The 27,590-nt window shown below is 38.1% G+C and overlaps 1 protein-coding gene across 2 annotated transcripts in view; it reads left to right on the top strand.

The window, feature by feature from the left end:
• The window catches only part of PDS5A (PDS5 cohesin associated factor A), a 159,414-nt gene that overhangs the window by 107,958 nt on the left and 23,866 nt on the right, over positions 1 to 27,590 (top strand). For both annotated transcript variants that reach the window (XM_002814687.5, XM_054553455.2), the window contains exons 21-29: positions 1,762 to 1,830; positions 4,223 to 4,359; positions 7,750 to 7,873; positions 8,136 to 8,340; positions 8,877 to 8,991; positions 21,577 to 21,709; positions 22,255 to 22,374; positions 25,406 to 25,468; positions 26,486 to 26,631. In XM_002814687.5, the coding sequence (XP_002814733.3) occupies positions 1,762 to 1,830; positions 4,223 to 4,359; positions 7,750 to 7,873; positions 8,136 to 8,340; positions 8,877 to 8,991; positions 21,577 to 21,709; positions 22,255 to 22,374; positions 25,406 to 25,468; positions 26,486 to 26,631 (1,112 nt within the window). The remainder of the gene's footprint in view (positions 1 to 1,761; positions 1,831 to 4,222; positions 4,360 to 7,749; positions 7,874 to 8,135; positions 8,341 to 8,876; positions 8,992 to 21,576; positions 21,710 to 22,254; positions 22,375 to 25,405; positions 25,469 to 26,485; positions 26,632 to 27,590) is intronic.

Genomic DNA, 27,590 nt, shown 5'->3' with positions numbered 1-27,590 from the left:
TGTTACCTAATCATCACCACCCTATCCATCTCCAGAATTTTTTATCACCCCATACAGAAACTCTGTACTCATTAAGCAACAACTCTCCATTGCCCTCTGTTCTACCTTCTGACTCTCTGACTATCTATTCTAGGTATCTCTTATATGATATTTGTCCTTTTGTGTCTGTTGTATTTCACTTAGCATGTTCTCAGGGCTCTTCCATGTTGTAGTATGTATCAGAATGTTGTTCCTTTTGTGGCTAAACAGTGTTCTATTATATGTATATTTTTGTTTGTATATATCCCACATTTTGTTTGTTGATTGGTGGACACTTGGGTTGCTTCTACGTGTTGGCTGTTGTGAATAATGCTGATATAAACATTTATGTTCCTGTTCTCCCATTTCTTGGGTATATATCTAGGAATAACATTGTTGGGTTACATGTCATTTTGCTTTTTAAAAAAGCAATAGCCATACTGGTGGATAAGAAGTGGTATCTCATTGTGGTTTTGATTTGCATTTTCCTAATGAATAATGATGTCAAGGATATTTTTCGTGTGCTTATTGACTACCTGTATATCTTCTTTGGAGAGCTGTGTATTAAATTGCTTCCCCCACCCCAGTCTTATTTTATTTTATTTATTTATTTTTTTTGAGACATGGTCTCAGTCTGTCACCCAGGCTGGAGTGCACTAGCGCAACCTTGGCTTATCGCAACCTCCGCTTCCCAGGCTCAAGCAATACCTGCTGCCTCAGCCTCCTCAGTAGCTGGGACTATCAGCACACGCCACCATGCCTGGCTAATTTTTGTATTTTTTTATACAGACAGGGTTTCACCATGTTGCTCATGCTGCCTTCACCCACTTTTAGTTGGGTTGCTTCTTGTTGAGTTTTAAGAGTTATTTACATTTTCTGTATATTAAACCTTTGTCAGCTATTTACCAGATCCAAGATCATGAAGATTTCTCTCTATGTCATCTTTTCAGAGTTTTACGGTTTTAGCTATTAAATTGAGATATTTGATTCATTCTGAGTTAATTCTTATATGTATTAACAATCTAGTTTCTTTTTTTGTTTGTGTGTTTGCTTCTTGTGGATATCCAGGGTTTTTTTTTGTTTTGCTTTTGTGTTTTTGAGACGGAGTCTCACTCTGTAGCCCAACCTGGAGTGAGGTGGCGCAATGTCAGCTCACTGCCACCTCTGCCTCCTAGGTTCAAGCAGTTCTCCAGCCTCAGCCTCCCGGATAGCTGAGACTACAGGCATGCACCACCATGCCCAACTCATTTTTTCGTATTTTTAGTAGAGGCGGGGTTTTGCCATGTTGGCCAGGCTGGTCTCTAACTCCTGACGTCAAGTGATCCACCTGCCTCAGCCCCCCATAGTGCTGGGATTACAGGCTTGACCCTCTGCACCCGGCTGAATATCCAGTTTTTCTAGCACCATTTGTTGAAGAGACTGTTCTTTCACTAAAGATGGTCTTGGCACCCTTTGTCAAAAATGAATTACCATATATGCAAGGGTTTTCTGGGTTCTCTATTCCATTAGTGTATATGTCTATCCTTGCCAGTACCAGCCACATTGTCTTGATTACTGTAGGTTTTATAGTAAGTTTCAAAATTGGGAAGTATGAGTCTTCTAACTTTGTCCTTTTCCAAGCTCTGGTTGGTGATGTTCCCGTAGGTTTCTCAAAGGCTGTGTTGATCAACATGAAAAACTTAATCAGCAAAAATTTAATTTTTTTTTTCATGCTAATAGCTAAATTTATTCAATTGTCTATAGTCAACAGGTGAAAAGAATGGAAAACTGTGGTCTCCAGATGAAGAGGTTTCCCCTGAAGTACTAGCAAAGGTAAATTCGTTTAGGCCTTGATAATCTTCATGTTTAAAAAGGAACATTTTGTAGTTATCTTCCTCACCTTTTAAAAATTTAGTAAACAGAGATGGGATCTTGCTGTGTTACTCAGTTCGGTCTTGAACTCCCGGGCTCAGCTGATCCTCCCACTTCAGCCTCCCAAAGTGCTGGGATTATGAGCTTGAGCCATCGTGCCTAGCTGGGAGCCTTTTTTATTAAACCTAATAGTTAATAAGCATTTGTTAAGGAGGTGCTTTATTTTAAAATCCATTGCAAAAAATGGTTTATTGAAGACATTATAGTTGTCATTGTTTATTATATGTCAGTGTCTTCTGCCTGCTAAAGCAGTCTCAATGAGGCTGTTTTATAGAGAGATTGTTTATAGAATGACGGTGCTCAGAGGCATCTTAAATCCAGCCTCACCACCACTATCTACAAGCATATGAATATTAACTTGGCAAAGATAGGTAATTGTCAAGCTGGGCCCTGTGGCAGATTTGGGATTTAAAATAAGATTGTATCATCTTCTTTGATAATCTGTTTCACTTTTTGTTGCTTCATCGTCATCATATATTCTATCAATTCATTTTTCCGGGTTGTCAATAAATATAATAAATAATACTTTGTTTTTTTTCACACCTATTATCCCAGCACTTTGGGAGGCAGATCACGAGGATTGCTTGAGCCCAAGAGTTCAAGACCAACCTGGGCAGCATAGTGAGCCATGTCTCTACAAAATATTAAAAATAATTTAGTTGAGCTAGGCATGGTGGCTCACGCCTATAATCCCAGCACTTTGGGAGGCTGAGGCAGGCAGATCGCTTGGGGTCAGGAGTTCAAGACCAGTCTGGACAACATGGTGAAACCCCTTGTCTACTAAAAATACAAAAACTAGCTAGGCATACTGTTGCACATCTGTAATCCCAGCTACTTCGGAGGCTGAGGCAGGACAGTCACTTGAACCTGGGAGGTAGAGGTTGCAGTGAGCCAAGGTCCCACCACTGCCCTCCAGCTTGGGCGACAGAGTGAAACTCGGTCTCAAATAATAATAATAATTTGGCCAGGTGTGGTGGTGCATACCTATAGTTCCACCTACTCAGGAAGCTGAGGCAGGAGGATCGCTTGAGCCCAGGAGGTCAAGGCTACAGTGAGTTGTGATCATGCCAGTATACTCCAGCCTGGGTGACAGAGCAGATAGAGATGATTGTTACTAAATTTGTGACATTTAATAGATGTAAAGCTCAGTTTAAAAGTGGCGGATTTGGGATTTAAAATAAGATTGTATCATCTTCTTTGATAATCTTTCACTTTGTGTTGCTTCATAGTCATCATATATTCTATCAATTCATTTTTCCAGGTTGTCAATAAATATAATAAATAATACTTTGATTTTTTGGCTAGCTTTTTCACATATATTGGTAACAATCTTTTGACTAGACATTTCTAAATAATTATGACTACCAATAATTACACAAATTCCCATTTTTTTGGTCACAATGTTAAATGAGACTGAATCAGACTTGATGGTTTCTTCAAAGTAGTTTTTCAATACCACAAAACTGAAACTCTCAAGTTATTTTCAGTCACTACAATCAGTACAGTTGTGGTGTTTGTGTGTTCATGTGTGTGTGTGTGTGTGTGTGTTTCGGTTTTTTTATGAAACAGAGTTTTGCTCTGTCACCCAGTCTGGAGTGCAGTGGCACAATCTCAGCTCACTGCAACCTCTGCCTCCCGGGTTCAAGCAATTCTCATGCCTCAGCCTCCTGAGTAGCTAGGACTACAGGCATGTGCCACCATGCCTGACTAATTTTTTTTTTTTTTTTTTTTTTTTAGTAGAGACAGGGTTTTTTAGTATAGACAGGGTTTCACCATGTTGGCTAGGCTGGTCTCAAACGCCTGACCTCAAGTGATACACCTGCCTTGGCCTCCCAAAGTGCTGGGATTCCAGGCGTGAGTCACCACCCCCGGCCTGTATAGTTTAAATTGTTGTTTTTAAAGTATATGTTTTCAAATAGTTTCAAAATCTTAGACAAAACATCTAAGTATGAAAAGCCTAAATTCTGGAACCAGACTTTTAAGCAAGTTATTTATCATAATAATGTGTCTCAATTGCCTTATCTGTTGGGGAAAAAAAAATCTTCCTCATAAGAGTTTTTTGGGAGATTAAATAAGTTAATACATTTACAGATCCAAGAAAAGTGCCTGGCACTGGTTGAGCACAGAGTAAATATTAGTTCGTATTGTTACTGTTATTATCCCATAGATTTATTTAATAAAATGTCTGCTGATGGAGATGAGTAATCTCATTAATCTAATTAATATAAATTAATTTTCCCTTTAATTGGAATTTTAAGTTGCTTTCTTTTTTTAGCATGTTAATATTTTATAGGTACAGGCAATTAAACTTCTGGTAAGGTGGCTGTTGGGTATGAAAAACAACCAGTCTAAATCTGCCAATTCAACCCTTCGGTTATTATCAGCGATGTTGGTTAGTGAGGGTGACCTGACAGAGCAAAAGAGGATCAGGTGAGATTTTTCTTTCTTTCCAGTTTTCTTAGTGCTGAAATTTTGGTAGAATTTACATAGGAATTATTTACCTAATGAATACTGAATGGTGTAATTACACCATGTTCTTCAGGGTCAGATCTTATGTACTCATTTAGGGTTTGTCTGTCTGTCAGTATTGTTATTTTAATAGTGCCAATATTTTTTTCTTCATTCCTAAAGAAGAGGAACTTTTTCCAGTAAATACGTAATCATAATGATTATATTGTACTATTACAGTTAGCATCAACATTGGTTCAATTAAACAAGTATTTGTTAAACTTCTACTTCATAAAACACTGTGAAAAGCATTGCAGCAAAAATAAGTAGGAAAAGTCCCTGCCTTCAAAGAGCTTCCGTGTATTAAAGCGATTAAATAAGTGGAGTGACTTGAGTCCCATGAAAGTAATAAAAATTTCAGTGGCAGCCAGGTGCTGTGGCCCATGCCTGTAATCCCAGCACTTTGGGAGGCCGAGACGGGTGGATCACGAGGTCAGGAGTTCGAGACCAGCCTGGCCAATATGGTGAAACCCCTTCTCTACTAAAACAAAAAACAAAAATTAGCCAGGCGTGGTGGCACATGCCTGTAATCCCAGCTACTCAGGAGGCTGAGGCAGGAGAATCGCTTGAAACCAGAAGGCAGAGGTTGCAGTGAGCTGAGATCGCGCCACCGCACTCCAGCCTGGGCAACAGAGCGAGAGCCTGTCTCCAAATAAATAAATAAAAATAAAAATTTCAATGGCAACTCAAGGGAGAGTTGAAGCCTTCTTGTTGTTCTACAAATTTGGGTGTGTACACATGTATGTGCACAAAGAGATTGTTTACATTGTTACGCATTTTCACTTTTAATCTGTAAAATTGCCATCTCATTTTAAGATGAAAATAGAAGCTCAATTTTTCATGATCCTGGTTTCTTTCAAATTCTTGATTTAGTAGGGGCCAGGATTACCAACATAGATAACTAAAGTATTCTACATATGATGCATTCCTTTTTAAAAATTTGTTTTAGAGGACAGAGGTTTAATCATTCCTTTATGAGGCTGAGCACAGTGGCTTACGCCTGTAATCCCAGCACTTTGGTAGGCCAAGTCAGGCAGATCAATTGAGGTCATGTTGAAACCCTGTCTCTACTAAAAATATAGAAATTTAGCCAGGTGTGATGGTATGTGCCTATAATCCCAGCTGCTGGGGAGGCTAAGGCGTGAAAATCGCTTGAACCCAGGAGGTTGAGGTTGCAGTGCGCCAAGATCACGCCATTGTACTCTAGCCTTGGCTAGTTATGTGGTACTGCTATGCTATTAATTTTTTAAAAATTATTATGATTAGGAATGGGATCTCATTATGTTGCCCGGGCTAGCTGGGCTCAAGCAATCCTCCTGCCTCAGCCTGCTGAGTAGTGGGACTATAGATGTACACCACTACGCCCTATTTTTATCATAGAATAAGCCAAAGGCAGCCTTTTATAACACTGTTTAGAGCTGAGTTAGGGATAATGAAAGCTTTAAATTGGGGGTAATTATGTACAGTATATGGCAAAGGCATAATAATGATCTCTTACAAGTCGATGATACCTAGGCAGGACCCCCAGTGGAGATGAAGTTTAGCTATTATCAGTTTACTTTTAAAAGTTTAACATCACTAAATGCAGTCCATACAATTTAAACTTAAGCAATACCTCTTTTCATTACAACTCAGAAAGAAAAAAACGTTATAAGCAATCATTCCTCAGTATGATCATGGAAATGGGTTCCTTCATTACTCCTATGAGTATAAATTGGCAGGACTCTTTGGCATTTTGCATCAAGATCCTCAAAAATGTTATCCTTGACTCTTTATTTTTACACTCATAATTCATGAGTATAAAAGAATCATATGAAGGCTTATACACAAGCATGTTCCTCCAGCATTATTTTCCATCACAAAAAATAGAGGAATGGTTAACCATGGAATGAACACCCATTAGACAGATCCTAACTGGGTATCATATAATATAGTATTACCTTTTGTAAGCCTCAATTTCCTCATCTTATGGAGTGAAAATTAATTGAGATGAAGCCTATAAAGTGTTTTTCACACCTGCCTGGCATGGAGTAAGCACTCACATAATAGCTATTAACTTTGATTCCTGAATGAATGCCATAGAAACCATTTGAGGCTCCCTCATTGTTACTAGTGCTCATTTTAACAATCCTGTTGTCCAAGAGTGCCAGGTTTTCTTCTCTCTATGCTTAGCAACAGTCCCAGTGGGTTCCGGCTAGCTTTCTGCATTTCGTAAAGTGGTCACAATAAATATAAAAGCCATGCTATGTTCCACATAGAAGTCGAAGTAGAAAGACTCCCATGCCATCCCATTCATTACCACATTTTACCACGTAAGTAAGAAAAATCTACAGTGTTGGGGTGGGAGTGCCAAGGCTTCATAGGTTCCATTCGAAAACTTTATTCTGCAAAAGGAGGTCAGCCCCAGGAACTAGTACCTAAGACAGACACTGGCTCTTGTATTTCATATCCTTTAGGTATTTGTCTGATACTTCTTCGCTCTTAACTGCAGCCCTGCCATTCCAGCAGGCATTAAGCTAGATTCCTGTTACATGTTTATATGCAGGAAATAGATTTTAAATGATGATAGGTGATTTTTTTTTTTAAATTCTTTGTGGTTTTTTTAATCAGGTTTTTTTGTGTTTTGTTTTTTGTTTTTTTTTTGAGACAGAGTCTTACTCTGTTGCCAGGGTAGAGTGCAGTGGTGCGACCTTGGCTCACTGCAACCTCCACCTCTCAGGTTCAAGCAATTCTCCTGCCTGAGTCTCCCGAGTAGCTGGGACTACAAGTGCGTGCCACCACACCCAGCTAATTTTTTGTATTTTTAGTAGAGACAGGGTTTCACCATGTTGGCCAGGATGGTCTCAATCTCTTGACCTCGTGATCTGCCCACCTCGGCCTCCCAATGTGCTGGGATTACAGGTGTGAGCCACCATGCCTGGCCACTTTAATCAAGTTTTCTACAATCAATATGTATTTCTCTTAAAATGACGGATACAGCTCCTGATGTAAAGAGTTTTTCCTAGCCTTGCAATTACTATGGTTGCAAGAATAAGCAGAGTTATTGGGTTGTGGTGCAGTATCTAAGCTAGAGTTTGACTAGAAATGAAGGCAGGTAAATTTGTAATCAGAAAGTCGCAATGATTTGATTTCATTGTGAAAGTCACAGTCCCCTGTGTTAAGTTCATGGACTCAAAGTAGCTTTCCCATATTTGTACGTCATTTTAAGCATAAATTATGCTCTAAGGACCTTACATTCAAAAAGGGACGAAAGCATTTTTATGAATGATAGTGGTTATAGGAAATGTTTATTTCTTTTTTGTTTGTTTATAGTAAATCTGATATGTCTCGCTTGCGATTAGCTGCTGGTAGTGCCATAATGAAGCTTGCTCAGGAACCTTGTTACCATGAAATTATTACCCCAGAACAGTTTCAGCTCTGTGCACTTGTTATTAATGTAAGTAACAATCTTATTTTTGTCAATTACTTGTCTTCAAAGTTGAATACATTACTTTTCTATGGATACAAATCCATTTATAATGTGAATATATGCACAAAAGGCACTACTATTATTACCTGTTTAACTGTCTTCCAATTATTACATTATTTATTCTCCCATATAATTATCTTCTTTTTAATTGAAGACATTAAAAATACTTAAGTTGATGTTTTTTATTTAATAAATGGTTGCCAATTTAAGTTTTTCTGTGCTGCTGTAGGATGAGTGTTACCAAGTAAGGCAGATATTTGCTCAGAAGCTGCATAAGGCACTTGTGAAGTTACTGCTCCCATTGGAGTATATGGCGATCTTTGCCTTGTGTGCCAAAGATCCTGTGAAGGAGAGAAGAGCACACGCACGACAATGTTTACTGAAAAATATCAGTATACGCAGGGAATACATTAAGCAGAACCCTATGGCTACTGGTAAGTAACTCAAAGTTCTCTGTGCGCAAATATATTTTGTCAATGTATCCATTTTTAGGTTTTTTTTTTCCTTGTCATGTGTTTCTATTATAGTTTATCATAAAACTGGGAGTTTTATAGAATGCTGTCATTGTAGTTATGATGTACTTAAAAACTGAACTCCTGAGTCCTATTTATGCTGCATTAACTCTGGCAAACTGCATTTTTCCTATGGGATTAGGAGTGTAGTTTAATTTGAACATATTGCTCTGATGTCAGTCTAAATAATTTTTTCCTAGCTTTGCCAGGGACCTGTTGTTTAATGGGTTTAATATCTGATACCTTTGACTTTAATATCTTTCAAAAGTGAAATATAACTGCATACCAGGTACCAGAAAAAGAAATTGAAAAGTGAAGTGTAAAGTGTTTTAGTATCCAGGTATCATGTTGTGCCTAATTTAGAAATAACTGAGGGAAAAAATGGAAACTTAAGTGGTTAGAACTCAGTCCACTAAGGCATTTTATAAAGGTTGTTTTTAATAATGTTTTTACTTCAGAGAAATTATTATCACTGTTGCCTGAATATGTAGTTCCATACATGATTCACCTTCTGGCCCATGATCCAGATTTTACAAGATCACAAGATGTTGATCAGCTTCGTGATATCAAAGAGTAAGTCTTGTTGTTTTTCAAGAACTCTAAAAATTGTTTAGTTTTCAAAAAATGGTAAATTTTTTGTTTATTATTTTTATTTATTATTTACATTAGAATTAGAATCTCCTTATGGTTTTATTCATTTATTATAAATTTCCAGTTTCATCTTTCAAAAATTTTCCCATCTACCAGGTTTTGGTTGTTCATTTTCTGTTTGTTTGCAGCTAGTTAAGCTATCTAAGTCTTTGAAATAGGTTAGTTTGGTTATCTTAGTTATTATATTTGATTTTTACTATTTATATTGAGAGGGTTTGAATATGGGAAGAGTACTGAAGTATGTGAAATAATTGGAGTTGGAACTGAAAACAGTGGAGCGTATTTTTTATTCTTTGTTCTCTCTAGCATGCAACACTTTCAAATATCTTTTTAAAAATTTTGATACATAATAATTGTACACATTTATGAGGTACACGTAATATTTTGGTACATGCATACAATGTGTAATGAGAAAATCAGAGTAATTAAGATACCATCCCCTCTTCATCCCAGGTAATTGGAACTGCAGTGAGCTATGATTAAGCCACTGCACGCCAGCCTGGTTGATAGAGCGAGACCCTGTCTCTGAAAAATAATAGTAACAATAAAATTTTTAAAATACAAATAAATTATTGTTAACTGTAGTCACCCTACCATGGTATCAAATGTCAGAACTTATTCCTTGTATCTAAGTGTATTTTTGTACCCGTTAACCAGTCTCTCTCTCTTTTTTTTTTTCCCCGAGATGGAGTCTTGCTCTTTCGCCCAGGCTGGAGTGCAGTTGCATGATCTTGGCTCACTGCAACATCTGCCTCCCTAGTTCAAGTAATTCTCCCATCTCAGCCTCCAGAGTAGCTGGGACTACAGGTGCCTGCCACCACTCCTGGCTAAATCTTTTTTTGTATTTTTGTTAGAGATGGAGTTTTACCATGTTGGCCAGGCTGCTCTCCTGACCTCGTGATCCCCCTGCCTCAGCCTCCCCAAGTGCTGGAATTACAGACGTGAGCCACCGCACCTGGCAACCAGTCTCTCTTTATTCCCCCTTCCCTTCTACGCTTGACAGGCTCTGATAACCACCCTTCTACTGTCTGCCTGTATAAGATCTTCATTTTTATTCTATTATTTTTTTTAATGAGACAAGTTCTTACTCTGTCCCCTGGGCTCAAGTGCAGTGGTGTGATCAGGGCTCATCGTACCTTGACCTCCTGGGCTAAAGCAATCTCCTACCTCATCTTCCTGAGTAGCTGGGACTACATGTGCCACCATGCCCAGCTAATTTTTGTATTTTTTGTAGAGATGGGGTCTCACTGTGTTGCCCAGGCTGGTCTCAAACTCGTGGACTCAAGCGACCCTCCTGCCTCGGCCTCCTGAAGTGCTGGGGATTACAGGCATGAGCCACTGTGCCTGGCCTTCACTCTTAGTGCCCACATATGAGTGAGACCATGCGATATTTGTCTCTGGGCTTGGCTTATTTCACTGACTTCAAGTTTTGTTCATGTTGCTCAAGTTCTGTTCATGTTGCTGAAAATGACAGAATTTCATTCTTTTTTATGGATGAGTAATTTTTCATTGTATGTATGTATATCCTCCATTTTCCTAATTAATTTATCTGTTGAGGGACACTTAGGCTGATTCCATATCTTGGCTGTTGTAAATAGTGCTACAGTAAACATGCAAATGCATCTACCTCTTAGATCTACCAATTTCCTTTCTTTTTTTTCCTTTTTCTTTTTGAGACAAATGTCTTACTCCGTTGCCCTGGCTGGAGTGCACTGGAATGATCTCAACTCACTGTAACTTTTGCCTCCCCACTTAAAGCTATTCTCATGCCTCAGCCTCCCAAGGAGTTAGCACTACAGACGTGTACCACCACGACCAGCTAATTTTTGTATTTTTAGTAGAGACCGGTTTTCACCATGTTGCCCAGGCTGGTCTCCCAACTACTGGCCTCAAGTGATCCACCCACCTGGGCCTCCCAAAGTGCTGGGATTACAGGCATGAGCCACTGTGCCTGGCCAAGATGTACTGAATTCCTTTATTTTGAATATATATCCAGCAGTGAGATTGCTGGATTATATGGCAGATCTGTTTTTGGTTTTTTGAGAAGCTTTTTTTTTTTTTTTTCCTCTCTTTATAGAGATGGGATCTTGTTATGTTGCCCAGGCTAGTCTTGAACTCCTGGGCTCAAGCAATCCTCCCACCTCGGTCTCCCAAATTTCTGGGATTACGGGCATGAGCCACCACACCCAGCCTGAGGAACCATCATACTGTTTTCCATAGTAGCTTCAACATGGTGTCCCCACTGATCGGAGCAGTGAGTAGTCACCAAAGTGCAAGCACAATCAGTGCCCTGCTCTTTGTCCCCAGTTCATCCCAGGTGGTTCTGCCCATCTAGCACTCCCAGTGGTTCTCATGGGACAGGACTGGAGTGGGCTTCCCAGACTTGTGGAGAGCTCCGAGTTCCACATCCAGTTCCTCTTGTCTCAGAAACCATGAGTCTAGGGAAGTTGTGTGCGAGTGGTGTTCTGACAGTTTAGGAGAACAGGGTGGTGCGCTCTGAAATTGAACTGTTTGTCTTACCAGTGGTGGCATCACTCAGTTCTTCTCCCCCTACTTCAGGTGCATTTAAGATGGTATTCTTGTCTTAAATATTTTCTAGATGTTCTGCCATCTTGCTGAAATCATTTCTACTTTTGTGTGTCTTTAAACATAATTTTTAAATTACCATGTAATTTGAAGTTCCAACTAATGTTTTTCATGGCGGGTGTGGTGGCTCTCACCTGTAATCCCAGCTACTTGGAAGGCTGAGGTGGAAGGATTGCTCAAGCCCAGGAGTGGAAGGCTGCAGTGAGCTCTGATCCAGTTACTGCATTCTAGCCTGGGTGACAGGAAACCCAGTCTGTTTTTTTGTTTGTTTTTTTAAGTTTTTCAATATGTAGTTACATAACTTTATGGAAATTAGTAAGTTATTATGTCAGAAACAATTTTTTTGTTAATTGTGGGTAAATATATATATAGCAAAATTTGCAGTTTTTTACCACTTTTAATCATACAATTAAGTGGAGAAATGTCCAGTGACTTTGCCCTTTTATTAATTGGGTTGTCTTTTTGTTATTGAGTTGTAAAAGTTCTTTATATATTTGGGTATTTATCTCTTATCAGGTATACGATTTACATTCTTGATAGTATCCTTTGATGCACAAAAGTTTTCACTTTAATGAAGCCCAGTGTATTTTTTCTTTTGTTGCCTATACAGTACTTTTGTTATAATTAAGGAACCAAATCCAAGTTCATAAAAATTTTTTACTGTGTTTTCGGCCGGACACAGTGGATCACCTGACGTTAGGAGTTCAGGACCAGCCTGACCAACATGGTGAAACCCTGTCCCTACTAACAGTATAAAAAATTAGCCGTGCATTGTGGCGGGCGTCTGTAATCCCAGCTGCTCGGGAGGCTGAGGCAGGAGAATCACTTGAACCTGGGAGGCGGAGGTTGCAGTGAGCCGAGGTCACACCATTGCACTCCAGCCTGGGCAATAAGAGTAAAACTCCGTCTTAAAAAAAAGAAAATTTTACTGCATTTTCTTCCATGACTTATAGTTTTTAGCTCTTTAGTTAAGATCTTTGATCCATTGTAAATTAATTGTTGCATGTGGTATAAGGTAAACATTCAGATTCATTCTTTTGTTTGTGAATATCCAGTTTTTCCAGTACCATTTTTGAAGAGACTGTTCTTTCCCCAAAGATTGGTTTTGGCACCCTTGTCAAAAATCAATTGACCATATATGCAAGGGCTTACTTCTGGGCTCTCAATCCTATTTAATTTGTCTGTATGCCTGGCCTTATGCCATGTAACTCTGTCATTACTGTAACTTTATAATAAGTTTCAGAATTGAGAAGTCTGATTTCTGTTCTTTTTTCAAGATTGTTTTGGCTTTTGATATTTCCTGTGAATTTTAGGTTGCATTTATCTATATTTCTAAAAAATTCCATTGTACTTTTAATAGGAATGGCATTGAATCTGTGTATTGCCTTGGGTGATATTGTTATCTTACCAGTATTAAGTCTTCTAATCTATTAGCACAGGATGTCTTTGCATTTATTTAGGCCTTTAATTTTTTATTTTAATTATGTATTTATTTATTTATTTTTCCAGCACTATTCTGTAGTTTTCTGGGTATAGGTCTTTGTCTTCCTTGGTTAAATTTATTTCTAAACATTCTATTCTTGGCCAGGCGTGGTGGCTCACACCTGTAATCTCAGCAATTTTGGGAGGCCAGGGCGGGAGAATTGCTTGGGCCAAAGAATTTGAGACCAGCCTGGCAGCATAGTGAGACTGTCTCTATTTTTTAAAATTAAAAAAAAAAAGAAAATGGGTTATTGGTGTCTCCAGTTCTTATTAAGGCACTCACTATTTCTCCCTTCAATTCTGTCCATTTTTTGCTTCATAGATTTGGGGACTTTCTTGTTTGTTTTGTGTATATTTATTACAGTCACATTTTCTTGCTGTATTGACCTTTTATCACTATAGTCCTTGTGGTCTCTTCTTACCTTTTTGAGTTTAAATCTGTTTTATCTAATAATAAAATAGCCACTTATCTCTCTTATGGTTACTGTTACATGAAATATCTTTTACATCCTTTTACATTAAAAGTAATTACTGAAAGTATAATAATAAAATAAAAAAATAAAAGAAAAAAGTAATGACTGAAAAGGAAGGAGTTAGTTTTGCGAAATAGCTGTATATTTTCTGCATGTCTTATTTGTTTTTTGTTGAATTCCTCCAATTTTGCCTCTTTCTCTTGTATTTAGTTGGCTTTTTTGTGGTGAACCTTCTGACTTCTCATTTGTAAATATTTTTAGCTATTTCTTTCTTTTTTTCTTTCTTTTTTTTTTTTTGTTGAGACGGAGTCTCACTCTGTCCCCCAGGCTGGAGTGCAGTGGCGCGATCTCAGCTCACTGCAAGCTCCACCTCCCGGGTTCACACCATTCTCCTGCCTCAGCCTCCCGAGTAGCTGGGACTACAGGCGCCTGCCACCACGCCCAGCTAATTTTTTCTATTTTTAGTAGAGACAGGGTTTCACCGTGTTAGCCAGGATGGTCTCAATCTCCTGACCTCTTGATCCACCTGCCTCGACTTCCCAAAGTGCTGAGATTACAGGCATGAGCCACTGTGCCTGGCCATTTTTAGCTATTTCATTAGGTTTTAGATCACAGCTGACATCTCAGACTTCTAACAACCTAGTTTGAATAATAGCAAATTTATTTCAATAGCATATGGACACTTTGCTCCTCTACATCTGTATTTTCCCTCCCTGTATTTTTTATTATCACGAATCACATCTTTATAGGCTATATTCCCATTTACTTAGATTTACAGTTACTGTTTTATGCATTTTCCTTTTATTTATTTATTTATTTTTGTATTTATTTGAGACACTCACTCTGTTGCCCAGGCTGGAGTGCAGTGGCGTGATCTCGGTTCATTGCAACCTCCACCTGCCAGGTTCGAGCAATTCTCCTGCCTCAGCCTCCCGAGTAGCTGAGATTACAGGTGCCCGCCACCACGCCCGGCTAATTTTTGTATTTTTAGTAGAGACGAAGTTTCACCATGTTGGCCAGGCTGGTCTTGAACTCCTGACCTCAGGTGATCCACCCACCTTGACCTCCCAAAGTTCTGGGATTACAGGCATGAGCCACCGCACCCAGCCACATTTTCCTTTTAAATCATATATGAAAGAAGTGAGTTATGAGCCAAAGTACAATAATACTGTCTTCTAAATGTACCTGTATGGTTACTTTTACCAGATTTACTTATTTCTTCTTATGGCTTTAAATTACTATCTAGTGTTCTTTCATTTCAGCCTGATGGACTCACTTTAGCATTTCTCATAAGACAGGTCTACTAATGACAAATTCCCTTTGCTCTTGTTAATTTGGAAAATGTTTTGATTTTGTCTTTATTCTTGGACAAAGACAAATGTTATATAGAATATAAGATTCTTGGTTGACAAGTTGTTGGGGTTTTCTTGTTTTTTGTTTTTTTAGAACTTGAAGATGTCATCCCACTGCCTCTTGGCCATTATGATTTCTGATGAGAAATCAGCTGTTATTCTTATTGAGGATCCTTTAACATGAGTCACTTCTTCATGGCTGCTTTCAAGAGACCTTTATCCTTTATCTCTTTATCAAATGTTCAACCATTTGACCCTAATGTGTCTCAGTGTGGGTTTCAGATTTCATCCTGCTTGGAGATCACTGAGTTTCTTGGATGTATAAATTCACATCTTTCATAAAATTTGCAAGTTTTTGACCATTATTTCATCAAATATTTTTTCTGCCACTTTCTGTCTTTCTGTTTGGGAATTCCATGATGTCTAATGTTAGTATTTCTGATTGTTTCTTGCAGGTTTGTTAGATTCTGTTTTTCTTCATTCTCTTTGCTTTCTGTTCAGACTGAGTATTTCAATTGCCTTATCTACAGGTTTACTGAATCTTTTTTCTGCCTGCTGTAGTCGGCCATTGAATCCTTCTAGAGTGAATTTTTAATTTCAGCTGTTACACTTTTCTGTCCTGGAATTCCTACTTGGTTCCTTTTAATTATTTCTGCCTCTTTATCAGTATTCTCTACGTGTTCATACATATGATTATCTTTATTTCTTTTATCTCATTGAGCATATTTAAGACAGTTGATTTAATGTCTTTGACTAGTAACTCTAAAATCTGGGCCTCCTCAGGGTTAATTCCTAATTCTTTCTTCTCCCCTGTGAATTAGTCATATTTGCCTGATTCTTTATGTGATTTGTAGTTTTTTGTTAGGAATTGGACATTTTAAGTACTATAATGTGATAACTCTAAAAATCTGGTTCTTCCTCTCTTTCTAGATTGCTTTTGGTTCTTGTAGGGCGCAGTCCACCATTCTGACTTTTCCAAACTACTTTCACAAAGTCTGTATTCCTTGTTTTGTGTAGACCTTGAAGTTATAGTTCTGTTATCTTTATGGTCAGCCTGTGACCCTCACATAGATTCCCTTCACTGTTGAGGTTCATCCCTTCTCTCTCCATCAAACCAGGTGTTTACCCCCTGGTTGCTGGGTCCCATGAGGTTCCAGAGTTCTGCACAGGTGATTATGATTGTTTTTTTCCAGCTTTTAGTAGTTGTTTTGTTGTTGCAATTGATATCTGAAATTTCTTACTCTGCCATTTTTCTGACATCAGTAATAATGTATTTGAATTTGAAAAATCTTACTTAAATATAGCCTTTAATGTTTAATAATTACCTTTCTCCTTTATTGATATTCAGTAAGAAAAAATTGAAAATGAATTCATTAAGAAGAAAATAAATATTCATAATTATACCCCCTAAAAGCCCTTCATTGCTGTTAACAATTTGGTCTGTATCTTTCAACACTTTTTCTTCTTCATATGTTCATATTTCCTTAACAAATATTTCTAGAGTACTTTCAATGTGCCAGGTACACTAGGTTCTTGGGTTGTGAGGTTATGTAATATGAATATCATATATATTCCCATAAGGTTTACAATCTAATGGAAGATGAAGAAAGATAAAGAGGTGGTTACAATATGATACGTGATATATGCTCTGCTATTGTGGGAGTACCTAGAATAGGCACATAACTCACACTTGGACAGAGTCAGAAGTTAAAAAGAGGAGGAAGAAAAAAATAATCTGTAGAGCAGAACTTCTAATAGTGTAGACTTCAGACATATCACTACTGGAAAGAACAGAGAATCAGAAAACGACCTAGAAGAAGAATATTGGAGGTCAAAGGAACAGCAGTTTGGAAAAATGATCAGGAACCAGCTAACATTCATTGGTTTTTTATTATATGTTATGCGTACTGGAAATATTACCTCATTTGTTCTTCAGAACAATGGGATAATTACTGTTGTTCCCATTTTATTTTTGTTTTTGTTTACGTTTTGAGATGGAGTCTTGTTCTGTCGCCCAGGTTGGAGTGCAGTGGTGTGATCTTGGCTCATTGCAACCTCTGCCTCCCAGGTTCAAGCGATTCTTCTGCCTTAGCATCCCGAGTAGCTGGGACTACAGGCATGCACCACCATGCCCGGCTAATTTTTGTATTTTTTTTAAGAGGTGGAGTTTCGCCATGTTGGCCAGGTTGGTCTCAAACTCCTGGCCTCAGGTGATCCACCCACTTCCAACCTTCCGAAGTGCTGGGATTACAGGCGTGAGCCACCGCGCCCATCCTGTTGTTCCCATTTTACAAATGAAGATATCAGCAAGGTTAAAGTCACACAGCTAATAAGTGTCCTTTGAATTTAACAACAAACTGTGTTTATTTGCTTACTGGTTGGAAAAATTGTTTAAAATGTGTTTAGCAACAAAGCACTCACTGATAACCTTGGCAGGGGCAGCTGCAGTAAAGAATGCAGGTGAAAGCCAAATTGCCAAAAGATAAGGAATACATATTGTTTAGACAAATCTTTTTTAAAAATTGGCTATGAATTGGGGAGGAAGAAGGCAATAGGAAGTATTTAAGGAGCCAGGGGAAAAAGTGTGGTTATAGGTAAAAGAAACAATGGTAATAAATTGAGGTGAGGTCTTCAAAAAGAAGAATTTGTGGGGTGGTGGGATCTTAAAGATAGATAAAGGGAAGGCCAGGAAATAAAAATAATTTTCCAGGACTGCTGTTAAGTAGTTGAGGAAGTCTCATCTAATGACTTAGGTTTCTAAATGATATAGGAGCAGAGTCTGCTGGTAGGTGAGGGTGACAGAAATAGATACGAGTAGAGTAAAGATTGGAAACAGCTGCTGTGAAGAAGTAGCTAAAAATCCTGGTAACACATAGGATAGCTGGCTAGTATAAAGTACCAAGCTAAAAATTTTAGATTTATAATTATATCAAGCTTCTCAGCTACATAGTTTTTCTGTAGCATTAAACAATTCTAAATATAGCTGTCAAGAAGCCAAAGATTTGGATTGTTCTTGAGTTTTTCAAAGCAAGTGTACCAGAAGGAAAATTGTTAAGAGAGTTGATACTGTTTTCAAAAAAGTGATTAAAATGTTGAGAGGCCAAGACAAGAGGATTATTTGAGTCCAGGATTTCAGGACCAGCCTGAGCAACATAGCAGGACCTTATCTCTACAAATAATTTTTTTGAATTGGCTTGGTGTTGTAACGTGTGCCTGTAGTCCCAACTACTCAGTCCCTGCTGAGGCAGGAGCGTTGCTTGAGCCCAGGAGGTAGGCTGCAGTGAATATAATTTCACAGGCGAACAATTTCTAAAGATTAACAAAGTCTAGGAATGTCTGAGGCAGTGAAATGTCTTAGGCAAAGATAAAATTTACCAGGATTGGAACAGCCAAGGAATTAGGAAATCGTGTTGAATAGGTTGCCCAGAAAATTGGCAGGACTTAAAGATGGAGTCAAGGAAAAATGTCAGCCAGAAACTAAATCAACACAAGGAACATAGGGAAGCTGATAGATAACGTTGACAAGGAGAGGATGGTAGAAGCAGCTAAATGGCACAAGCCTCCTAAAAGTAATTGCACATAAACCTGGAAGAATAACTGGAATTAGCTTTGGGGATGATAGAAGCTGAACCCACTCTCTGACCCTAAGTATGCATCATCTAATAGAATGCGCAGTTACAACTTTAGGGGAATGCAAGGCAAGCATTCTTGGGGTGGGGGTATGGTTTCAGTTACGGCAAAAAGGTGAAGTGAGCATTCATTGAAGTTTCTTTTTGGGGGGAAAGTATATTCCAGAGAGCTCAGTGAAAAGATGTGAGATGGAGAGGAATTAGCTCCCTTGGATAAGGCAAGAAGAAGCAGAGGATCATGGGAATCTGTGTACTTCGTAGGATGGGTAAACATTAATGATTACATTTCTTGGGCAGTATTGAGGATGCAGAAATGAGACATGGCCCCAGGGATTTCAACATATGCTAATTTCAAGAAATGCCATTTTAATATCTATTATATATTGTTTTATAATACATATATGTATTGTTTTGTATCGTGTTTTAAACATAACATTATATTGAACAACTTCCAAGTACTAAAATTTATTGAGTCAATTGATTCATGTTAGATAGCACATTAGTCTCAGCATATTTGCATAAAATTAAGGTGGAATTGGCATTCTTATCACAAGACAATCATACTTTTTTTCAGTTACTTCAAGGAATAAATTCTCTATTACGTTGATGTACATTCAAGTATTTTATATATATACTAATGTTTAAAACCTTATTGCAAGATTTTTTTGTTACAACTTTTTAAAGAAACCCTGCATAGGAATGCTTCCTCACCTTATCCCCTAAAACTGAGAGTAATCCTGACCCTATACTTCTGTGGAAAGGGATCAAACAGATCTTCAAGTTAATAGAGACTCAACAGAATTCTGACCCAAGAATTAAGGAAATGATTTCAGTGTTTATATAAACAAATAGAATCCTCAAATCTGTAGAACCGATGTGTTCAGTGTTGTCACCTTTGTCTAGTATATAGTTGCTCAGATAATGTTTATTATATTTATTTTGTGTATTTTTGTTAAAAGTATAAAAGCAGACCTGGTTCTAATCCTAGCTCCATCTTTTTATCTCTGTGACCCTAAACAGGTTACTTAATGCCTCAAAAAAATATTTAGATAGCCAGGCGTGGTAGCTTACGCCTGCAGTCCTAGCACTTTGTGAGGCCAAGGCAGGTAGATTGCTTGAGCCTGGGAGTTCAAGACCAGTCAGCAACCTGGCGAAACCCCAGCTCTATAAAAATTAGCCAGATGTGGTGCCTCATGCCTATAGTCCCAGCTACTCAGGAAGCTGAGGTAGGAGGATAGTGTGAGCCCAGGACACCATGGCTGCCGGGGCTGTGATCATGCCACTGCATTCCAGCCTGAGAGGCAAGCAAGACCCTGTCTCAAAAGACAGACCACAAAAAAAAAAAAATAGATTCTATATATAATGGTGATGATTTTTCTTATTCTTTATAGAGTTATGAGGATTATATGAAGGTAAAGTGCTTAGCCTAATGCCTAGTAGATAGTAAGCACTCATTAAATATTTGCTAATTTTTATTATATTTGTTATTATTCATTATTCTGTTCCTTTCTTTGATCAGGATTCTAGCAGCTATCCAATATCTAAGTAGAGTTGACAACTCTTTGCCAAAGTTAATAAATATTATTGAAACAACCAACTATCATTTAAGCTGTTAAGCTAAAAAACTAATGCATGCTACAATAGTCTCTTAAAACAATTATGTGGAATGTAGGAAAAGAAGCTTTTACAGAGTATCATCAAATAGTTTCTCCCCTGTTGATGCAGGAATGCAGTAGTCGTGTCACTGCCTGAAAATCCTGGGATCTTTGTAAAAACAGGCCCCATTTCCAGATTTGTCTATTTAAGTTATCCAAACAATTCTAATGTTCAGCCTGATTTGGGGTTCACTTTTACTTAGAAATTCAAATGTTCCCTTTAGACACAATGTGTTAAATGAATATACAGTGACAAGTGTGGAATAACAAAAGTGGTTTGAGATTGTGACTCCTTAATTGAGTGGCTGGGTACCACACACATCAGCCTCATAATACATGCAACTTAGACTTGTTTCTTGGCAGAACTGCATACCAATTGTAGAACTTCTGCATAGCTTACAAATAATCAAAATTCCAAGACTGCTGTGTGTTGATTTGCTCATTATTGCTGGGTGTTGTATCAGATTATCTAAACTTACCTATAGGGTGAATCTGTGTTTTCTTTTGAGAGGGAGTCACTTTTTTGCCCAGGCTGGAGTGCAGTGGTGTGATCATGGCTCACTGCAACCACAAGCGATCCTCCCACCTCAGCCCCACAAGTAGCTAGGACTACAGGTGCCCACTACCATGCCCAGCTAAATTTTGTATTTTTTTGTAGAGATGGGGTCTCACGAGGCTAGTTTCGAATTTATTTATTTATTTATTTATTTTTTTGAGACAGAGTCTCGCTCTGTCACCCAGGTTGGAGTGCAGTGGCGCAGTCTCAGCTCACCGTAAGCTCTGCCTCCCGGGTTCACGCCATTCTCCTGCCTCAGCCTCCCGAGTAGCTGGGACTACAGGTGCCTGCCACCACGCCCAGCTAATTTTTGTATTTTTAGTAGAGACGGGGTTTCACCGTGTTAGCCAGGATGGTCTCGATCTCCTGACCTCTTGATCCGCCCACCTCAGCCTCCCAAAGTGCTGGGATTACAGGCATGAGCCACCACGCCTGGCCTCGAATTTCTGGGTTCAAGCAATCTACCCACCTCAGCCACCCAAAGTGCTGAGGTTGTAGGCGTGAGCCGCCATATCCAGCTAGGGTGAATCTTTATATGCCTTATGAAACTGTCAGACTTTCTCATATTAAGCTATGTTTTCATTCTTTATATGTTATTTTATGCTTTAATTTTCCATTTGAATAGAATATTATTATTAGGATAATAACATGTATTAGTCATTAAGGTTGATCATTTTATTTTATTCAGACAACAGAAATTCCCAGCTAACATATTTATTGCTTTAAGCTAAAGCATCTATCTACATCTAGTCTCTTTAATATGTTTACATTTAGGTGCCTATGGTTCATGCTTGAAGTTTTAATGACAAAGAATGAAAACAATAGCCATGCCTTTATGAAGAAGATGGCAGAGAACATCAAGTTAACCAGAGATGCCCAGTCTCCAGATGAATCCAAGACAAATGAAGTAAGATGAGTGTTAGGCCAGTGGGTGTTAAGATGTAATAGAAAAATATATTGTCCCACTTGTTTTTTTTTTTTTTTGGCCATAAGTAATAATTTAAATTTTAGAATATTTACAAAAGTAAATGTGTAGTCAGTTTTTATTGCACTTCATTACAAGTGAATTTTATTTCAAGAATCTTTAGTACTCTGAAAAGACATTATAACCTTAGAGCAAGAGGATAAGAATAAAATGTACAACTATGCTATATTACAAACTTACAGTAAGAGTTACAGACAAATGCTTATTCTTTTTGTGTGCTTTCTTTGGGTTGGTTCATTCGTTTGTTATTTTCCATGCATAATGGCATCCATGTTAAATTCATATAGAGGGATTTTTATTTATCAGAAGGCTGCATAAACAATGCTGAACAGAAATATGGAATGTTCAAGGAATAAATAACAACCACAGTATCCTTTTTTTAACTCTAATTTATACATTTAGTGGAATTGGTAATTATGATTATTTTGCAATACTAAAAGTTATATATGATTCGTTTTCCTCCCTAGAAACTGTATACAGTATGTGATGTGGCTCTCTGTGTTATAAATAGTAAAAGTGCTTTGTGCAATGCAGATTCACCAAAGGACCCAGTCCTCCCAATGAAATTTTTTACACAACCTGAAAAGGTAATTTTCTTCCTTTCGTTTTTCCTACCACACTAAACTGATTTCAATTTCAATTACCGTCAACCATTGTGGCAAATGTTGAATTGTCTTGACTACAGAATAAAAAAAAATCTGGGTTTATCAAAGAGTGGGAGATTGTCTTACACAGCCCTGAACATTATTCTGACTTGAACAGAAGACTACACATATTGTTGATCTTATGTTTATTCTAGGAATTTCTAGTATTAGAAAGAGTTTTCAGATTTTTAAAATTATTTTAATCTCATTTTATTGAAACATGGTTAGTATTTTCGCAGATAAGAAAAATTTTAAATATTTGTCACAGTGTAAGGAGGGACAAGTACCCTCCCCTAAGCCTCAATTTCTTCATCTTTATAATGCAGATGTTAATAATACATATGGACAATTACTAATATCTAGGTGTATATGAAGAGTTTATCACATAAAACCGTTCAATGAATGTTGTTATTAATTAATATACAGTGCGCATCTATTCTGCTTTCATTTCAGCAAATTGTTTCCCATGTAAGTAAATTTTTCAGCTAACCCAGGCTCTGTAAGTTTTTCCAGCTAATTTGGATTTTTAAAAGCTTTTATTTATTTCCTGCTGTTAGGTGGTGTTTTAAACTTGTTTCACTTTCTCCTATAAATGTATATATATGCCTCAGTAATGATCCCCTTAGAGCAGTGGTTCCCAACCTTTTTGACACCTGGGACCAGTTTCGTGGAAGACAATTTTTCCACAGAGAAATTGAGGTGGGGAGATGGTTTCAGGATGAAACTGTTTCACCTCAGGTCATCAGGCATTATTAGTTAGATTCTCATAAGGAGCACACAACCTAGATCCCTCGCAGGCATAGTTCGCCATAGGGTTTGTGCTTCTGTGAGAATCTCATGCTGCCGCTGATCCGACAGGAGGCAGAGCTCAGGTGGTAATGCTTGCTCGCCAGCCACTCACTGCCTGCTGTGTATCCCAGTTCCTAACAGGCCGCAGACCCATGACCCATAACCCATACCAGTCTGCAGCTCGTGGGTTGGAGACCCCTAGCTTAGAGAATTCTCCAAATGCGCATTCCAAGAAATAAATGGAGCTTCCTACTTTGAATGCCATACATTACTAAAAGTTTGCTAAAATGTAATCTGATTTTTATTACTGATTTAGTATTGAACACTTAACTGTGCCTTGCTTTTGATAGAAATAATGAGAATTTGCAAAAGTATGCTATCTAATTGAATCCACTGATCTGTATAAATTTTTTTTTTTGAGTCTCCATCACCCAGGCTGGAGTGCAGTGGCTTGATCTTGGCCCACTGCAGCCTCCAACTCCCTGGCTCAGTTCTCCTACCTCAGCCTCTCGAGTAGCTGTGACTACAGGCATGTGTTACCATGCCTGGCTAATTTTTTAACTTTTTTGTAGACAGGTGGTTTCATCATGTTGGCCAGGCCTCAAACTCCTGGGCTCAAGTGATCAATCCACCTCCAGCATCCCAAAGTGCTGGGATTACAGGCATGAGCCACCATGCCCAGCCTATAAAATATTCTTAAGTGAGCTGTTGAATTAAAATTAATCCTGTTGCTGACCCAGGACCATCATGAATAGAATAGTACCAAATAGAATCTTCGTAACAGTGGTGATACCATCATCAAGAATTAAATTCCTACTTGTCACTACACCTTATCTGGACTCATAGATAACAATTTTTGGTTTTTTTTTTCTTCTGATACCTTCAGTGTTACAGTGTTTTAGTCTTCTTAATAATAACTTAGGTTTTTCTATTTTCAGTATGCAACGTTCGTTATTTATGTAACATGTTGCTTTTAATGTGTTATAAATTCATAAACCCTAGAACACTAGGTTTGTGAAGTTAGTGAACCTAGTGAAGCTATAGTATATCTTTATGAATGAAGTGAATGAACTTTGGTACACAGGTTTCTTGATGTTTATTTTAGCTGCATAGAAGACTTTGTGCAAAAGAAATGATACAGCTTTGCCTAGCACACATGACAAAACTGTGATTTCCTCACAGGCACACTTTGTTCTTTCCTACTTCTGTGAAGGTAAATTTAATACAATAAAAAATATTTTTTAATGGGATTATTTAAAACTTAATTATATTTCTTGAGTTTAGTAGCTAGTTTTGCTTCACTGACACAACATTGTGCTTTGTTTACCATTTTCAGATATTAAGCAGGAAAAGGCATCAAGAGATCAAGTTTGAACTCCTAATTTTTATATAGATACAACTCTCGAAGTGCTATCATTTTGCACATTTGGTTTAAATCGTGTATTGTTAATATCACAGCTGTCAAAGAACATAATTCACTTAATTGTATTTTGACAGTTGGTCTACTTAAGGTTCTAAGAAACAGTTTTTTGTGTTTTTTTTTGTTTTTGTTTGTTTTTTGAGATGGAGTTTCACTCTTGTCACCCAGGCTGGAGTACAATGGCACGATCTCGGCTTACCTCAACCTCTGCCTCCCGAGTTCAAGCGATTCTCCTGCCTCAACCTCCTGAGTAGCTGGCATTACAGGCGCGTGCCACCCGGCCCAGCTAATTTTGTATTTTTTGTAGAGACAGGGTTTCACCATGTTGGCCAGGCGGGTCTCGAACTCCTGACCTCAGGTGATCCACCCACTTTGGCCTCCCAGAGTGCTGGGATGAGGCTCACAGGCGTGAGTCACCACACCCGGCCTGAGTTTATGATGTGGTGGAATTCAGTGAATAAATTTAATGAATAAACTGCATTGAACCATATGAAAACATGGGTGTGCTTTATTTACCGTGTGATTTAGGAAACTTATCTTTGACATTTGCCTAAGTCTGCGTGCCATCAGTTTAATTTAAAGCTAGACTTATGGTATGGCTCATTAAATGTTTTGATTGTTTGATGAATTGGTATATGTGTTAGCACGAATGTATTTATTATTGCAAGGCACAATACCTAAAAAGCCTTATTGAGATAATTAAAATACTTATGTTCCCTTTGATTGATGTTTCTTTTTTCTTTTTCTTTTTTTTTTTTTTTATAGGACTTCTGTAACGATAAGAGTTATATTTCAGAAGAGACAAGAGTACTTCTGTTAACAGGAAAGGTATTATGTACTTAATAATTTTGAGATCTTTGTTTCATGTGTATCTTGCTTCTGCTATTCCTGGAAATACCTTTAAATGACCACTAGATTGTATAGTTCCTGATTCTTAGGGATCACATTATGGATTTAAAGCATGTAAAGCAGCCATGCTTTTAGAATTTTTCTGCCAGCAACCACTCCTCTGAATTGCCACTGTGTGTTCTCATCAGTAATGTTAAGCACAGTTTATTTACAATTCACAAAGAAGACTTTCCTGGGAAATGCTATAACCAACTTAGGTATATAAGATAAAAGAAGTAATTTTATACTACTAATGAATTAGACAATTCATGTTCTATGTAAGTAATATGGTGACACCTAAAACAGCAAAATGAAATTTAGTTTTTTGTAAACAGTTCCTAAACTATTACTATATATATATATATCCGATAGTTTGTTTATAGGAGCGTTTATTATGTATTTTGCTGTATTTTAGGGGAACTTTGTATTTTGATTGAATAGTAAAGGATAAATTAATATTAGCTAGTTATTATTCAGTAGAGATATGCTTATGACTTTTGATTGTATTAAGGCAACCAAACACTATTTTACAGAATGAACTTTTTTTTTTTTCTTGAGACAGTCTCATTTTGTCGCCCAGGCTGGAGTACAGTGGTGCGATCTCAGCTCACTGCAACCTTCACCTTCTGGGTTCAGGCAATTCTCATGCCTCAATCTACCGAGTAGATGGGACTACCGGCTTATACCACCACACCTGGCTTTTGTATTTTTGGTAGAGGTTGGATTTCACTCTGTTGGCCAGACTGGTCTTGAACTCCTGGCCTCAAGTGATCCACCTCCCAAAGTGCTGGGATTTGCAGTCAGGAGCCACTATGCCTGGCCCAGAATGAACATTTCTGGTAAATTTAACTAATTAGCACTTAACAATATCTCTTACTTGTGTCTAAATTTACATGTATACATGGTAAGGTATAAACGTGTGTGTTTTTTTGGGGGGTTTTTTGTTTTTGTTTTTAGCCAAAGCCTGCTGGAGTACTAGGTGCAGTAAATAAGCCTTTATCAGCAACGGGAAGGAAACCCTATGTTAGAAGCACTGGCACTGAGACTGGAAGCAATATTAATGTAAATTCAGAGCTGAACCCTTCAACCGGAAATCGATCAAGGCAACTTTTCTCTCCAATTATTTTGTTACTAGCACTCACTACTTGGTTTATCTTTTATTCCTAAAATGCTGTCTCATAAAATGGTCTTCTGTCATTAGCGGCGTTCTGGTACAAAATAATATTGATGAATTTTAGTATTTTCTTTTCTTTCTTTCTTTTTTTTTTTTTTTTTTTTTTTGAGACGACGTCTCACTCTTGTCCCCGCCCAGGCTAGAGTGCAATGGCGCGATCTTGGTTCACTGCAACCTCCGCCTCCCGGCCTCACGCAATTCTGCCTCAGCCTCCTCAGTAGCTGGAATTACAGGCGCCTGCCACCACACCCGGCTAATTTTTTATTTTTAGTAGAGACAGGGTTTCACCATGTTGGCTAGGCTGGTGTCGAACTCCTGACCTGAGGTGATCCACCTGCCTCAGCCTCCCAAAGTGTTGGGATTACAGGCTTGAGCCACCGCACCCAGCCAGTATTTTTTTTTTTTTCCCTTAATTTTATGTAATTTTTTTTTTTTTTAAGGGACAGGGTCTCACTTTGGTGCTTAGGCTGGAGGGCAGTGGCAGGATCATAGCTCACCGCAGCCTCAGACTCGTGGGCTCTAGGTATCTTCTCGCTTCAGCATCCCAAGTAGCTGGGACTACAGGCATGCACCACCAACCCCCAGCCAATTTTCTTTTGTACTTTTCGTAAAGATGGAGTTTCATCATCTTCCCCAGGTCGGGCTCGATCTCCTGGGCTCAACTGATCCACCCGCTTCAGCCTCCCAAAGTGCTGGGATTACAGGCGCAAACCACTGCACCTGGGCACATTTTAGTATTTTCAATGAGGAAATCAAGAATGTACTGCACACTTTGAAACTATTAATATATAGCATTCTAAGTGTATAGAAAAGTTAACAAAATAATTTAAGAATTAATAATACAACCAATTTATATCAAAATACTTATTTTTAATATTTTTGAGACAG

The sequence above is a fragment of the Pongo abelii genome, chromosome 3 (assembly GCF_028885655.2).
Source record: "Pongo abelii isolate AG06213 chromosome 3, NHGRI_mPonAbe1-v2.0_pri, whole genome shotgun sequence".
NCBI classification, from domain to species: Eukaryota; Metazoa; Chordata; class Mammalia; order Primates; family Hominidae; genus Pongo; species Pongo abelii.
This window is presented reverse-complemented; position numbering and strand designations above follow the sequence as displayed.